The sequence below is a fragment of the Pteronotus mesoamericanus genome, unplaced genomic scaffold (assembly GCF_021234165.1).
Source record: "Pteronotus mesoamericanus isolate MK-2021 breed Mesoamerican mustached bat unplaced genomic scaffold, CSHL_Meso_final contig_73, whole genome shotgun sequence".
Lineage (NCBI taxonomy): Eukaryota > Metazoa > Chordata > Mammalia > Chiroptera > Mormoopidae > Pteronotus > Pteronotus mesoamericanus.
The window spans coordinates 35034989-35052560 of record NW_026555245.1 but is presented as its reverse complement, the minus strand read 5'-3'; the positions used below and the strand labels follow the sequence as shown (position 1 = coordinate 35052560).

Here is a 17572-nt window from a genome sequence, read left to right as displayed (position 1 = left end):
AAAAACCAGGTGGTAAAAATGTAATTACAAAAAAATAGTAATCTTATACCACTAAATAAAACAATGAAAAAGAAACAATTGAGAATTAATAAAGATAACTGATATCCTTATAAATTTAATATGTTTAGAATTTAAAAATAAATATTAAGATTATCCATTTAAAAAGCTGCATTTTATTTTTCTTTTAAAATTGCTTATTTTACTTCTAAATTTAAAGATTACTTACTGAAAGCTTTAGTGTGCAAAGAGCACAGATATCCTTGACAAACTTTAGGTGACAGTCTAGCTTCCTCCCAATACAGATGACTACATGCATTGCTGAAATATACATCTAGAATCACTAAGATGAAGATAAAGAACTAGACAAACTATGCCTTATTGGGTCATGTTAAGAAATTAAAATTTCATTACTAAGTAATACTTTAATTTTTTAAAGCAAATTACCTGAAGAACCTTCCTACTTATTAAAATAGAAGACCAAAAAGAAACACGAGTAAATTTATAATTATGGTAATTTTGAAGTAGAGATGTGCATTGACAAAAATTTGAGATCTCTGCAACAATTGTAATGTAGAAAAGATCTGTAATTTCCTACGGTGACATAGTCACAATTGTTAGTGTTATTGTGGTTGGCTGCTTATATTAAAATTGACATACTAGATGTCTCTAATAAGAACTAGAGGTTAGTGACGATAAGGGTGTACTTTTTTCTCCCACCCAAGTTCATGTTCCCCGGGTTAAGAAAACAAGAGAGTAACCATCTAGCTAATTGGACGTCACCAAGATTGCAAAGTTCATTTCTTTGGCTGTTTTAACTGTGTCCATTAAACCTCCATTTTGTTTTGTTTAGTCTGATCAAAGGCATAGTTTCTCACATCTAATTAATATACATTAAATAGGAACCATTACATATTTCAAAAACTTAAGATGTAACTTGTAACCGATCTTCTTTGGAGTTCCAAATGCCAAGGTGAATTATCTGAATTTCCAAGTAACCCAAGCAAAGGAACAATAATCACAGCAGCAGTGCCTCTGGTGGAAAAAAAAAAGGAAAACCACACCAAATCAGAACTTCTGTGGAGAATTTATTTATCACTCAGCAAAAGTCTACTAAAAAATACAAGTAAAACACACACACATACACACACTCACATGTAATATCAGAGTCCCTGAGCTTTTCCTTTATCAAAATAGTTGAAATAAGACAATAACAGATACTCCTTTCAAACATATTCATTTAGTTAGATGAGTTTTATTTTACTGTAGTATGCCTTCCATGAATACGCCCATCCTGGTCTTAGCTTTTGATCCAATAAACATGATAACCTTAGTAGAATGAGTTGAACTGTAGTTGGCTGCATTACACATGCTTATGTTCACTCAACAAGAAACACTTACTTTGTGCCAAAATGTACCAGGCACAGGTCAACATGATAAAACCTTTACCAGGCTTCCTGTGAACACATCTGTTATTAAAGAATGTACCACATCTCACTTGAAGTCCCTAGAGAGTTAATTTTTTTTACCCATACATTATTCTGCCTATATTGAGCAAATTGTCACACATAAGAATCTGTTTCTTCCAAAAGTTGAATTAGCTATAACACCAATAGCTAAAAATTTCTCTGGAGAAACTCACATTTATTTAAATTTATGCACGAAGACAACAGTTACATTTTATTGTGTTAAAGTATCTAATTCAAATAAAAATTATCTGCTCTTTCCTCAACATCTTCCTCTCATTTACTTTTGCTTTGAAACATTATTTTGTTTTTCCTGTGTTTGGATATTTCTTGCTTTCTTCTTCTGGATCTAAGTGATATGCCAATTTTGATTTGGCACTTTTCTCCAGGTCATTTATTCATAGTAATTCCAGGGAGCAGTGGTCACAGAATTAACCAAAGTGCCTGTTTAGAATGTGGATTCATTTTTGTTTGTTTGTTTTTGTTTTACTCAATCCCTTTACCCAGTTACCCTTCTGGCCACCCCACTAGATGTTGTCCTGTTCTCCATCTATGAGTTTGTCCCCATTTTCCTTGTTAGTTCAGTTTGTTCATTAGATTCCACATATGAGTGAAATCATATGGTATTTGTCTTTCTCTGACTCTGGGCTGAACTAAAGATCCGTTAATTCAGCAGCTTTGTAAGGGCCCAGGAACCTGCATTTTGATAGGCCCCTTAAATGTGCCATATTCACACAGTAGTTTGAGACCCACTGCTTCTGAGTGTACTGTATTTCAGCTTTGGACAGAAAATTGCTAATAAGAACTATAAGAACAAGTTTTCCGTGCTTTTTCTTACACTTACATAGTTTTTAAAGATACTAAATAGGAATTATTAACTATAATTAATCTATCTTTGCTGAGGGTAGCTGTCGTTTTAAATCTTGATTTAACAAAGGTTAGTCAATTCTATATGAAAATAAATTAGTAAAACTATCCCTTAATTCATTAGATAATGTAGGAGTTCACTGTGTACTTACTTCGTGCTGCTCAGCTGAATGACGCAGTCCTGTGAGAGAGAATGGCGGGGTCTGGAGTTAAGAACTCTGGCTCTGATTTGAAATGCAGCTCCAATATTACTGAATGGCTCCCCAAGTTCCGGTTTCCGTAACTGCCCAAGATTATTGTGAAGAGCAGATGAAGGGTGATAAATTAAACCTTTATAAATTATAAAGGGCTACACAGGGGTAGGAAATTCATAATGTTTCCTGGATGCTTTTCTTTATTGCATGATGGTTTACTGATTTATATTTTCTGAACATATGCTCCATGAGGACAGGAATGTCATGTCTTGTTCACTTTGTCCTCTAGAACCTTGTATGGCGGCACACTGAAGAAAATCACAACTGTTTTGCAAATCTGTCTTTATAGATTACTACTAGTACATCCAGAAAAAAACATTTTAAGAAATGTAACAGATTAATTAGGTCATGTTTCAATTATATTTGATTAATCTTAGAGTACCTCATGTTCAGAAGAAACCTAGTTTTTAAAAAAAATTTATATAAGTATCTTTTCTTAATGTGCTACTACTTGTTTCTACTGTGCTACTACTATGTCATAATTGTTAAGGAGGACACTTTATTAAGAAATTTCCATTATCTTACCAAGTCCCAATGTACATATCAGGCCTGTATTTAAGCATCATAGCAACTATTTTCAGTGAAACATATAAAAGTAGTAGCATTTTTATTACATTTTAGAATTTAAAAAGCATATTTTTGTTTTCTTTTAACCCTCACAAGTACTTCGTGAGTTAGGTTATTCCTTTTATCCAAGAAATAAAACCGAAGTCAGGGAGTCATCCCTGTCATTTTTATTCAGTTTCGTATTCAATAATTTTGCTGGATATTACTTCACAGTTTCCTTATATTTGACAAGAATTGAATGACCTTTCTAAATTACAATTAAAAAAATTTGTACTGCTTGTGAATATTAATAGATTAAATGCTAACTTACTATTTCATAAATACAATATGTATGATACATTTTAAGAGACTCTAGAATTTCCAAATTCATAATTTCCTTCCAGAAAATATGAGGCATATTCCCTTCTCCTAGACCAGAGCAGTGATGAACACGTTTATACATGAAGGTGATGCTGTGAGGCGGCTTCCACAAGACAGACGAGGGATGGGAACTGTCGCAGCTGCACTCTGCCCCTTGGTTCCACCTGAGATGCCCGCCGCTAAGAACAGGCTAGTTCGTAGGCTATGTCTCAAACGGACCAGAGACGTAACCTGCAACTCTGCCTGTAAGGAAGGCCCCATCCTCTTCACCAAGTGATCTGATTTCTCTTCTACAACAGCAACTTACTAAAATGTTTTTCAAAAATCTAAACCTACTGCTTACTTTCAAAGTGACTGAGTCATTTCAAGATACTAGTTGAGTCCTTAACAAAGTCTTATTCCTTATATAGCTGTAATACCAATATCTTTGGTTAAAATCATTTGGCGAAATTAACCCTGTCAATGAACTTCAAAAAAAGTTTATTAACAATTTATTTGTTACCATAGAGCCATTAGATTACAAATAAAACACAAAGAAGATTTTAGGCACTTACAGGAATCCCAACACCTGTTCCAAATGTATACTTTTCAAATCAAGAAACAGGGCGTTTGGATACTTCTGAGACACATACCATGGCTTTAACCCCACACAATAATTTGTTAATGTATCTCAGCTTGCCTTTTGTCTTAGCAATTTATGATTTCAAAAAATAACAGAAAATGACTTGTAGGGAAACTTTTCCTTTTGTATATAGTTTGGAACATCGGGTCTAAAAAAGCAGGGATTTCTGGTTTTTAGGGAAAGAAGTGAAATATCCTAAGGGAATAATTAATTCTTATTTCAGGTCATACAGGTAACCAAGTGAATGGGTGTTACTATTCCAGTGACCTATATCGTAAAATGTTGAGATTTTAAAACTTTTAGGTTTTCAAATTTAGAATCTTCTGTTTTAGACTCTTTAGAGCCTCCCGTGAATAGGAAAATCCTACAAATTTTATGCTCAAGACTGCTGGAGACAAAAACCAGGAGCCAGGGAAGAGGGGATAAGGTATATCTCATTTCCTCCCTTTGTACTCTTCTGTTTTCTTGTCAAGGGCAGGAGGAGCAGGGACACAGGTCGAATGGGAATGGGCTGAATCAAAACAGGCATTTGGGTTCCGAAGTCTAGGCTGATTCTTCATCCTTTCCTTGCGCACTAGTCAGCTTTCTCTCAGGGAGAAAATTGCGGAGTATTTCTTCAGTGCCCACTTCCTCTTCCCTATTCTTTATTGCCATCCATGTTTGCAACCTGGTCCAGGGATCTACAGTCCTTCAGCCCACGAAGGACCTGTTCCTGTGCACCGTAGCTCCTAAACTTCCCAATTCCAGAGACTTACTAACATGAGGCAGGGTTATTTCTTTGATCTCACTACAGCAATCTACATTAAGCATATTAAGCCATAGGTTTAATAAAGCATATTAAACCATAAGCATATTAAAATCAAGGTTTAATACTTGGTGGAAGTTTCCATCTTAAAGTGCGTGTTAATGAGCCTGATGTAATAGAAAGAGAATTGGATGTGAATTTCTCTTCTAGGAGCTTGGTTCGAGGAATAGCTCTGCTACTTATGTGTTTTCTCCATTTAAAAATAGAAAGTAATGTCTCTTCACAGTCTTGTTTCAGGAGTTAAGTAAGATTATACAAATGAAAGCTCTAGTGCACTAACAGTCTGGCATGTAACAATAAATATTAGATAAATTTCAACCTCTCATTGAGGGAAGTATGAGAAACTGTATGTGGGAAAAAGAGGGAAGCTGGCTTCTAACAAATTTTCTACCTTTCTGCTTCCTTTAAATTCATTTCCTTTTAGCTCCGCCTCTAAAGAAGAATATATATGAAATATTGGCAATGTGGATAAATACTACCTGAGAGTTCGCTTTCCCTTCCTTTTTTTTTTTTTTCCTGTAGGTATCTCAGCAAAAGAAAGAACTGTGACCTGGGAACAGAATGCAAGTTACACAGTGAAACAGAATTATGTGAGACCTAAAAACATAAACCCAGCTATTTGAAAAACAAAACTAATAGATCTGTTTTATCCTAAGTAGGTACACTTTGTGACAACATCGAGGTAATGTCACCTGAGAATGCTGAAATTTCCGCTGTGCTTACAAAGCAGCAGGCACTGCACCATAGCATGACAGACACAAAACTACGCTAGTCCAATGACAAGACTCCCCCCACGATCCTGTGTATGTATACAGCGGTATGTTTATAAGATTGGCTAATGACAGCCCTGATTAATGACTGCATGAGGCAGTCATTAGCAAACATCAAAATTAAAATGCTGCCTGATTCTCAAGCCCTTGAGTAAAATGCAACCCTCAAGGATACTGTCACATACCTTCATTTACTTGTCATTAGGCCTCTAGTCATCCTGATTAAGATAGAGATTTGTACTTATAAAAAAGATCAATCTTTCAAGGAGGTATTTGTCATTTTTTGCTTGCCTAGCATCCCATAATCTTTCTTCTGGGGAAACCCGGTAGAGGGGGACATATGACCCAGGCCTGGTCATTTAGACGCCGCTTCCGAGGGACTCACGTGACACAAGATGAGTTGGAGTCCTCCTCCTATCGCTACTGCCACACCTGGGAGCAAGGACAGCATTCCTTTCTTTGAGGTTGCTGGCGGCCGTCTCGGCGACTCTGTGGAGTGACCCTGAGAGGGACAGAGCCTGATGGCGTTTTTGGGCTCATCGGATACGGCTGTGCCTATGCAGATCCACTCTTTAATTCTTGGTTTGTGAATAAGGTATATTCTCCTTTTTAGCAGAAGTCATCTTCAACTGGGTAACTTTCACTTGCATTCAAGAGACTCAAGTATAAGAAAATTATAGCCATTGGTAATGAATCTGATTTAGCTAATGTTTAACATCACGCTTATTATTTAAATGTGTATAGCAGTTCCAAGAGAGTTGCTTCATCAATAAGAATAAGAAAAGATGTCTAACTCATTGAGTCAATTAATATCCTTGAGACACTTAATGGGAAATAGATCATAATGCCTCTGTCACTACTACGGTTTGGTTTTGCTAGTAAAATCTTACCTACACCTTAAAGCAAATAAAATCAGAAAACCCAAGAGATTATTTTACTAGAATTTTTTTTGGAGGGGAGGAGCTTATATACAATGAAAATCTTAAGACTGAACTCTAGCCAAATAAAAGAAAGTTCAATTTTCAGTCTCCACTGGCCTGGGGACCAGAGCAATGCCCGATCTCGTGGCACTCATGGTTCAGGCTGTTCGTTAACTCTCTGCATCAAATCTCGGTGATCCCAGGTGCGTATTCTGAGACATTTCTTCCATTTGCGTGGTTTTCCTCTTCCAGCTGAGAATGTGGCTGGCTATGGCGAAACTGTTCACCAACCATACGCTCTTGTCCATACGGCTTTCTTCTTAAACTCTGGGAGAACTCGTAAGGACAGCAGGGTGGCTAAGGGGACAAAAAGAATGCACTGTTGTATCTGTTGGCGCTGCATTTGCAAAGGTAATTTAGATTAAAAAAGTATCAGAACAGAACCTGCCTTTTTCTCTTACTTGGCTAATCTTTAAGACTAAGACTTCCCATCAAGCTTTAGGCAGAATTTTAATGGCAGAAAACCATTAATAAAGACTGGGGAAAAGTTTTTCTGTTTTTTTTTTTTTCAACTAGCTCAGGGGAAATTCTGCAGAATTATAACAAAAACTGACTTCAGGGATATTGAAGATATTCTTTTCCTTAATCTGGGTGCTGATTACATAGGCATGTTCCCTTTAAAAAAATCTACTTGTGACTTGAGTACTTTTTTATGTGAATGTGATTTTTCCATTAAATACTTAACTAAAAGGTAAATAAACAAAACAACAACAACAAAACCCCCCCAGCTGATCCTATAATGAAGTTAGGTTTATGGACTCAATGGAGCAAGTATAACTATACTAAACTATATTTGAACATGTACCCATAAGTCCACAGCTTTTCTGATCTGGCATGGGTCCCTCAGGGATCAATTTAAAACAGGGAGGTTCTGTGTAATGCCTCTAGGTAACTTATTATAAATACTATTTTAGAATATTAATATAAATATATCGAGATGTTATTTAAAAATATAATAGTGTGAAGGAAGGTAGGTAAGCCAGAGTTACACAATTATTGTCTAAGACTCTAATAAGCCCTTGAATATACAATCAGGTTGAATATGTACTTTCTTGACCCAAATAGCTCTTTTCCTCATCAGTATCAATTGTTTGTTATTTTCGTAACCTAAGACCGTATATGTTTGAAGCAACCAACGGTATCATGGACCCACAGCCATTAGAAATGAGTTCAAACTCCCTAATGCAAACAAATGGAGGAAATCCTGGCAGCAAATCTCTAGGGACAGATCTAGTGGAAATATTACAGGCCCCAGCCCTTATTCTCAGTGAAGTTCTGTAACTGGTCAGAATCACCTTCATAGCAATGCCCTCCATCCACACCTTGTGGGTAGGAAGAAGAATCAGAACCAATCTTTTGGGAAATTATTGCTTGTTTGGCAAATAAATTATACCACACTTAAAGTAAAATATGGTCATGCTAGGACTCCAGGCTGGAGATGGGCCTGGTGGACTGTCCTGAGAGTAGGCTGACCGTTGCCAGGTGTCAGGAGCACAGACTCCCCACCCCAGCCCTACGATACGGATGACAGTAGAAGCTATCTTGGGCCACAGGGCCAATGCCTAAAAGACTTCTCATACTTGAGTAAAAAATCTGCATCACTTTCACAGAAAGCCCTTCTATGTTTGTGGACCCCACAGTCATGGTTTAACAAATCAATAGAGGAATACTAATGAAAACACAAAAACCATGTAACTATGTGAAAGCATAGAAAATGACCACCCCCTAGGCAAAGTACTAGGCAGCCATTAAAAGTACTCTTATGAAGCCAGGGTAAGAGCATGTTAAATGCTTTATAAATAATTTAAAAATGAAAAGGCAGTATTCAAAGTGTCTATGTATATTTTGTCAATTATTTATGATTTTAAAGATGTTAAAACAACAGATACACAGAGGGAGCAAAAACATCTCAGGAAAAATATCGAAGTTATTGTTGGCCAATGGGATTCTGGATTCTGCTTTTTCTTTTAATGAATTTTCTATATTTTAATTAAAGCCATATTTTACAATTACAAGACATTTAAATAAAAATTAAATTTAAAGACACTGCAACTCTTTTTAAAATCCACTTTCTAATTTACAGTGCCACACTGGTGAGAGCTCTGGGCTACTTCTCTAAACTGAACCAAGAAGAGCCCTTTCTGGAACAACATCCACTAAAGGCCGTTTTGTAACACAGACAATGTTAGAAGGTTTTCACCTACATTGGGCATAAGGCATGAAAGTCGTACCTCTTAAAAGACCCCTGGATCTTGCAGAGAGGCCTTCTTTAGGGCTTTCCATGAGGCTGAATAGCCAGTCAATGAACTAGGATGAAAACAAAGAACAGTATTAGTGAAGACAGCCCCACCATCAGTCAGAGAGCAGTCAGACCCTTGTGCCTACGTTCATGTGGATCGGCACACTGGTTCCTGGATAACCCCTGACTGGGCTGGGAGAACCCCTGGAGAAAGGGGCCAGGCATAAGATGTTACAGACAGACATAGCTCCTATTTAGTCAAACACCTACAAAATCGAACCTTTTTCCCTTGCTGAACACCCTGAACCCGGCTACGGGAGGCCCCAAAGGCCTCCTGTGTGTCACGAACATTCTCTGTTGTTACTCTGAGGGGACCAGGCAGGTCAAGAACTTGGCTCAATTGTACTCGCAATGAAGGGCAGAGTCCAGAGTTGAACCCAAGTGTACCAAAGCCTTACATCCTTTCTCTGCATCATGCTGCCTGCTACCTGGGTCTGTGTGCATCCAGGCCTATAGGCTCCTAGGCTGGGCATATTTGTAAAATAAAATATGTCTCTGTAGATAAGGATAGTTTATACCCAAATGAATGTGAAATAGTAAGTTGAAATGTAGGAGAAAAGGCATAAAATAATTTACTAGGTAGAGCCAAGTGTGTTAACTGCAAATAAATCCTGCAGATAAGGTGGACACTCATGGACCTCATGAGTCTGACTGATTTCCTAGGGTGCAGAATTGTTTTTGAATCAAATACAGGGTAATTCATTGATCTCTGAATTTTACCAACCTTGACTCATTTCAACCTTGGACATGAAGCTGGGTTGAAGAAAGAGTAAAATAGAAAAAAATATTCCTAATTCCCTGCTTTAATTAAAAGTTTATTTTCTTTTTATCAATTTTGTTTTAAAATATCCAACTGGTAAAGTAAATAAATCAAGCCCTACTAATACATAATAGATTCAGGATATCTACCCTGTAGTCCTAAGTGAACATGTTGTCCTAGGTCAGGTATAACACGAGGGGTACCAAATTTAAATTTAGTTGACTTACAGTGAAACATAAAACACAAAATTTAGGACAATACTACTAATGCACATCAGGTTTAAGAAAACAAAGGCATTTTAATTGAGATACTCAGTGGAGTTGTGCATAGCTAAACTGTGGGTCCACAGTTTAAAATATTTTTTAAAGATTAGTGATCAGGTTTTGTGAATAAGCCACATAAAGCTAGTTTTAAGCTTTCAATCTCATAAAAATCCAATTTTGATTAAATGGCATTCAGAAAAGAATCTTTCAAACAACTGTATGGGCATGTCAGATCCACATAATGAGAATTCCAGGAAGCACAGTATTTTCATATGCTCTGCATGGAAACTAGTAGCCTGGACAATCTTAATATCAAAAACCAAGGGTGATCACCCTTGGGCACCCTTAGGGCAAGGGTGATCATATTAGATCGTTACAAACCTCCCCTCAGTATCTAGCACAAACCAGGAGCACGGTGGCACCTGGAACCTGGCTGCAGGGTGAAAAGGGTTGAGCTACAAGAGGACGGAGGCTGCAGGCTCATGCTTCCCTGTAGAAGATTTCCCTGATTCCCTCCCAGGCACTGTTGATTACCCTCATCCTTGTTCATCACCACTGTGTCCTCCTTTATCATACCATCTTGCAATCTTGAACTTGTCTTCTTCACTTGGAGATTCTGAGTTCTCAGAGACTCACCATTTCATCTCCAGGAGCAAGAACACATGTGCCTTCAATAAATGAATGCATGTATAAGCTTTTCTTTCCACCTCACCTCCACTGTAAGCAAGTTGTTACTATCGTCATTGTTAGCCTCAATCTCTGAGGCTTTGCAGCTGGCTGAGACTTGGGGCTGAGCATGAAAGCCTGTGGTGTGATTCAAGTTTCATTTAACTCCCACTTCAAATCTACAGCAGAAATTACTGAGGAGCAAATGGCCGCCTGCCCTGATAAGCAGGTGGCTGACAACCTCACCTTCTGGGTCTGTTCCTTCCATGGCTCTTTCTGCAGCAGAAGAAGCATGCTACTGGGAAGGAGAGTGAGAGCCTCCTGCAGAGTGACCCTGTGCATTGGACTTCTGCCAAGGAAGCTTGATGCTGGCTCAGCTGGGTCATTTTCTCGATGCCATGGCAACCAACTGGCACTGAGACCGAGGAGGAGAGGGGCAGCATGGTCTGCCCATGCAACCACTGCGGTTGCAAATATCAGCAACAAAAAGTCCAGAGCCTACAATGGAAATAGAAACAAGGCTAGGTCATGTGTTTTCACAATACAAAGCAACACATGTTCACATACACAGCCCCCATCATGATGCAATGTTATCTTCCCCTTCACTCAACCCCTCCGCCCCGCCCCACACGAGAAGAGGAACTGGACTGAAGAACAAAGTCTGTTTCTATACTTAATACAGAGACAATGTAGGGCTTTGGTAGGTTTTTGGGATCCTCTTTTGTGAATACAGAAGGTTCATCAGTTTCATTATTATTGCTCTAACATTTCAGGAGAGACGTGATTTAATTCCTAATCACAAAGATCCAAATACTCATCTGATTTGGTGTTTTTAAAGATACTAAAAAATTAATTAAGAGTGGTATGAAGAGGGATGTTTTAGATCTTTTGTTATATGGCTAAAAATGATTTTATTAAAAATATTTAGAGTCTTACTCTATTTTTGAACAATAATAACAAATAAGTCTCCTCATCCATTTAAACAAATCTGCCTAGAATCCATCCCTTTAGATTTTAGACTAATCTAGACAGTTGTAGAAATGCTGGTAACAGGCTGTTGGATTACTGTGGTTTAAATTATACTTTCTGCTTATCTATATTTTCTAGGTTTTAAAAGATTTTCATAAGAAGGCAGGAGGCTTATAAAAATTTGGGAGAGAAGAAAAAGAGGACAGATCATGCTAGTTTTAAAAAGTTTAAAAATAACTCCTCAATCTCTTAAAATTCCTATTTTTGCTAACTAAAATTTTAAAACACACACAACTCCCTAGAAACATGGGGTAGAATTTCAAACAACATTCCAAGTTCTATACATTCCTACTCACAGAGGAAACATGTGAAACATGCCTATAGAAAAAAAAATTATTCCCCTAAAAAAATGCACAGTGGGCAGCTAATAACATGAGGCGAGTGGGAAGGTGCTGTTATCATTTTATTTATCAATCTTTTTCTTTTTTAACTTACCCAATACCAGTGGTTTTTAACCTTTTTTTGGTCACAGGTCATTTTGAAGGTGTGCTGAAAACTAATACACGCACATGCGCCAGTAAGTATTGGCGCGCACAGATTACTTGCACACACTCCAGGAATTCTCCAAACCAGCTGTGTGAAGCCTCTTGGGCCAGTGTGGAGGCCAGAATCCTGAACCCCTGAACCCCACGTCCTTTGTGGGATCAAGCCCAAGTACACAGGACCCTGGGTTCCTGCTCCAGCTAGTGTCCTCGTCTGCTGCCTGTCAAGGAATGTATTCTGTTGAAATATTTTTCAAAGGTCAGCCCAAGGTGTCTCCAAGAGCCTGGTAAGAATATGTATTTGCTTGTGACATTAGAGTTGTCACCAGTGTTGTTTCCCAAAAATAAAAACAAAGAGGAAAAGAAAGCTACAAGTAGTAATATATTCCTCTTTTAGGGGAGCAAATATAAGTTCTGTATTTTAAGAAAGCTACAAATTACTTCTCTAAATTGTACCTCAGCAAGAGCCACATTCTGCACAGGTGCTGACTGGTAAGTAACGTTTCTGATATAACCCATCAGTTCCAAGAGCCATTCCATTCTCTTCAACACACCTGAAAAGGAAAAAACCATTTTCTTAACCAACCATGGTTTTTCCTTTGAAATGCAAAACAGAACAATAACAACTGTCATAACTCAAGCAGAACAGCTGGTGAGGATTTCATGAAATAGCATCTCACAATAGTGGTGACTTGTAGTTGTTCATGAGAGTTCACACTATTTACATCAAATGACTATATTTTGGTTTTCATTTTCAATAGCTAATTTATTCTTCAAACCTACCCAGCCACTACTGATAAAATGCATTTACTGGAGTTTCTTTGTCAACATTAAACGCACTATGGGAAATCTAGCACACCAACTAACCAGTAATGCCGAATCTTGGAGCAGTTTTTTTTTTTATAGTTCTTAGCTTAAATGTTCCCACTTTATGCCAGAATCACAAAGAAAAACACCTATCCCAAGACATAAAAGGAAAAACAGAAACCAGCTGTTACAGAGTAACTGGAGAATAAATAACATAAATATTGATTTTTTTTTTCCTTCTTTATTTTTAAAAACTGAGGATTCTCATTATAGTAAAAACTACTTGGGAAGGTTTTCAAAATTAAGGTTAGAGCCAAAGGCAGCATCAAATTTATTTCAATTTGCTTCATTTATCTTCATGCTTAATTGGGAACACCTACTGTATTTTCTTTTTCCTTATACAGTTTTGATTTAGAGGAAAAAGAAAATCTAGTTTCTCATCACAGGTTCATTTCTCATTGGTCAAGCACTAATGGCAGATATGAGACAACTATTTCAACTGTCAAAGAGGTAAAGGAATCAAAAAGTTTTGAAAAGAGTATTACAATTATGCTTGCCAGTTTTCTCTCAAAACTTTAAAGATACAAGGGATAGTGAAAACAGGGCAAAGAAACGTAAGTAACTTGCCTATGGACACAGGGCTTCCCAGCCACATCTGGTCTGCTGAAGCCAGGCATCACCCAGAACCTGAACGCAGACTCAAGAAATTCTAAGAATATGACCAAAGGCATGGGAGGAGAAATGAGGGCATTCCCTCCTCAGATGACTATTAAACCCTAAACATCTAAAAGGGCTTCAAAGTTGTACCATATGATTCATTAGCAGAGCCTCAGGCCTGGAACTTCTGGCTTGAGGACATAGGTAGGTTGTCCAGATTTTGTTCTTCTCACCTCGGAGACGTTCTTTGATAGGACAACTATTTAATTTCATTGTTGCCGTTTTTTGTTTGTCTATTAAATAACTACCCAAAAGCCATTTTCATGAAAACATCAGGCGTAATGAATGGCTATCCTATCTGCCTGAGAAACTGCAGCAGGCAAAATCTACCTGATAAACTTGCTGGTATCTTTGAGGACCAAAAACAAGATAAAAATCCTCAAAAGAATTTGTTCGCATATCCAAAGAGTGGATGCTGTGGGATGTAACTGCTCATTTCCATCCAAGGTGCTCCTCATTTGGGGTACCAAGGCCTCACCTGTTCAAGGAGCGCTAAACCAGATTTTAAGTTGAGGAAACAATTACAGCTCAAAAGGGATGGCAGGCAGGCCTTTCTGCTCCTGATGTTCGCCCACGCTGGCCTCACCTGTGTTCACGTGGCCCACAATCCGTGCATGGTATAAGCTGTGCAGCATCATCCAGGCCAGTGTGTCTTTTTCATGGTGCTGAACGGCAACACCGAGCATGTCAGTCAAGCTCATCAAGGGGAACCGTCCTTGAGAGACCAAGTACAGTCTGACAAAGGCAGCCTTTTCTATGCTGCTCTGCAAAAAAGCAAATTGTTCAGTTGCTATTAAATTAACTGAAGTCATTACAGAACCTCAGGGCAAGGGCACAGCAGAAAGGGTGAGAGTGAAGTTGATTATTATTCCAAATGCTAAAACTGTTCATTTCCTGCAGCGTGTGACCTATCTGCCTGCATAGTCTATTAAAATGTACATGCAGATCGAGGATTGTAATGTCACCTCCTGTTTTCTTATAGAAACCATACATGATTTCGGGGGTTAATTGGTGATGATATTTAGTAAAAATACACAAATAAAAACAATGATAACACACACACAGAAGTTATCATGTGTCAGGCACCATTCTAAGCACTTATGATGTATTAATTTGGCAGTGCACAGACCTCTGGGGGACCCCGAGACCCTTTTAGAGGATCTGTGAGGTCAAACTATATTTATAATAGCACCAAATAGTAGTAATAATATTCATTATATTTTTCACTGCCACTTGAAATTTTTTAAAAATCTAGTTTCACTTAAAATGTCCCTGTAAGTAGAAGTTATTGGTTTCATTAAACCTTCGCCCTTGAGTACACATCTTTTTAATATTCTGTGTGACCAAATGGGAACTATGCATAAGGGACTTCTGTTCCATCCTGAGGTATGATGGTTGTCTCAAGGAAAAACACTTGTAACACTGAGTTGTAAGCTGAAATAGCAACTCTTCTCGTGGAACACCTATGGTTATTCAAACTGAATATTTGAAAGGCTATTTTCTTAAAACTGAAGGAAATGAGACTGTCACTTCAAGGGAAATACTTGACAATATTCACTGACAATAATAAACTCTGAACTTTCAAGCACAGATTAGATTTTTGGAAAACTTCTATCTATATGAGTTTGGCAGCTTCCCAATACATAAAAGACTTTTCTGATGTGAATGCTGGAGATATTAATTAATATGATATTTTGATATTATATAATGAAATGTATGAATGTATGAAAGATTTGCAAAACCTAGTGATTCCAAATTTTTCAAATGGCCAATGTATGATATTACAAAATCATGCACTGGTGAAAGACCCAGAGCACAAGAGACTGATGGATTTTAATGTAACAGAATATGTGAAGTTCACTGATAATTTCAGATTCCAAACCACAACCAACCTACAAGAAGCTACCACATGTTGAATTTCGGTGCAATATCAAAGAAAGATACTCATAATCACCTCACAAGCCTATTAATACATTCTTCCCTTCTCTACCTACATATCTGTGTGATGCTGGGTTTTCTTCACATAGTTCACCAAAATAATGGACAACATATTGAAAGAAGCAACAGCTATGAGACTCTGACTGTTCTCTATTAAGGCAGACATTGAAGGGGCTTGCAAAAATGTGAAACTGCCACTTTTTCCACTATTTTGATTTTCTGGAAAATAATTTTTCTTATTTATGTTAAGATGCAATGGGTTTATTACTTTTAAGTAAATATTTTTAAGTTTCCTAGTTTTAACTTCCAATATGGTAAATATTGACAGATATGATCCATGTAAATAAAAGTTCTTTGGAGCCATCAATAATTTTTAAGACATGAAAATGGTCCCGAGACCAAAAAGTTTAACCATGGACTTTTCACATCGACTGTATGCAATAGGTTATTACTATTTTCACCACCTCCTTTTCAGATGAGGAGACTGAGGCACAGAGGTTAGGGAACTTGCTTAAGGTCACACAGCTTTGGTGGCAGAAAAAAATTGGAACCCATGGAGACTGAAGTCTTCGCCACTGCAGTATTCTGACCTCTATTCTTTCCAGAAATGAAAACACTGACCTAAGTGGAACACACTAACTCTTCTGGAGATGTCAGAAGACTAGTATGTTGCAGTGACAATGTCCTGAATGGTACTTTAGGGACCCAAGTGAGTGGCTCAGCAACCTTTAGCATTACCTTTGTATGCTAAATTGTATGCATTACCTTTGACTATATTACATGAATATAATAACAGGATATAATAAATTATATGAATATAATAATTATGAAAATAAATCATTATTGAGTACTTGCCTTGGGTCAGGTGCTTTTCTAAGAACTTAATGTGAATTAAGTCATTTAACTCACCAATTAACCCAAACAGGTAGGTGCTATTACCTCCCTTTTATAAGTAAGGAAACTGAGGCAGAGAGAAGTTATGAACTGTAACTAAGGTCACATTGGTAAATTAGCGAGCTGGATTTCAAATCCTGGATGTGAGGCTCCATAGTCCATTCACTTAAGCTTTTCCCAATACTGCCTTTCTTTCCTTAAAATCACCACACTTCCAAAATGCTGACATTCTGAATTCTTCAACAGTATTCTCCAACATCAGGAAGCACCACAGTCGCCCGGAAGAATCACTGAAGCACACATTCCTGGCCCCACTTCCAGAGCTTCTGACTGAGTAGGTCTCGGGGAGGACTTGAGAATTTGCATATCTAATCAGTTTCCAGGTGATACTGATGCTGCTGGACCAGGGAGTGCCTTTGGTGAATCACTGCTACTTGATGCAGAAATTCAAGGATTTGATTGAATAGGTAAAACCTTCCTTAAAGTGGAATAAGATGTCCACCAGCTATTGAGGGCTCACAGTTCTACAGAACTTTGATATTACCTTGTAAATGGGGTTGCCATTTGAACAAGTATGTCCATTGGGATGTACTTATACTAAAAAATTATTCATTGTTTACCTGCAATTCTAATTTAACAAGCCATATTTGCAAACTCTGGCAAATTTACAGATATGCTTTTTGCTCACTCATCACTTGACTGAGCATGGGTCTGAGGGTACTTGTTAGTTATCTTGTGTCAACTAATGGTGTTTGTTTTTCAGTCAGACACCTTTCTTTATTCCAAAAGGATAATATCAGGTGATGAATGATAAATGTGAGACCTGAACTATTTGTGCCTTCCATGTACCAGAAATTCTTTGGGCAGAATATTCCCATTCTTGTGTATTTTATATTGAAGGCATTGCCCTGTACTTTTGCCCGCAGGTGACACTAAACTGTCCTTAATAAAGTGGGGTTAATTAGGTTAAAACAGTTAAGAATCAGCCATACTACCAGGCTGGACACAAGACCTAGAGTGAAACAGGTT

At 37.6% G+C, this 17572-nt stretch overlaps 1 protein-coding gene across 1 annotated transcript in view; it reads right to left on the bottom strand.

Moving 5' to 3' along the window:
• Nucleotides 1–4285: 4285 nt before the first annotated feature.
• FOCAD (focadhesin) overlaps nt 4286–17572 on the bottom strand; it is a 321816-nt gene continuing 308529 nt past the window's right edge. The window contains exons 40-44 of the mRNA XM_054583210.1: nt 14298–14475; nt 12644–12741; nt 10923–11174; nt 8920–8995; nt 4286–6985 (exon numbers count right to left, since the gene is read on the bottom strand). Coding sequence (XP_054439185.1) covers nt 6912–6985; nt 8920–8995; nt 10923–11174; nt 12644–12741; nt 14298–14475 — 678 coding nt within the window. The 3' untranslated portion in view covers nt 4286–6911. The remainder of the gene's footprint in view (nt 6986–8919; nt 8996–10922; nt 11175–12643; nt 12742–14297; nt 14476–17572) is intronic.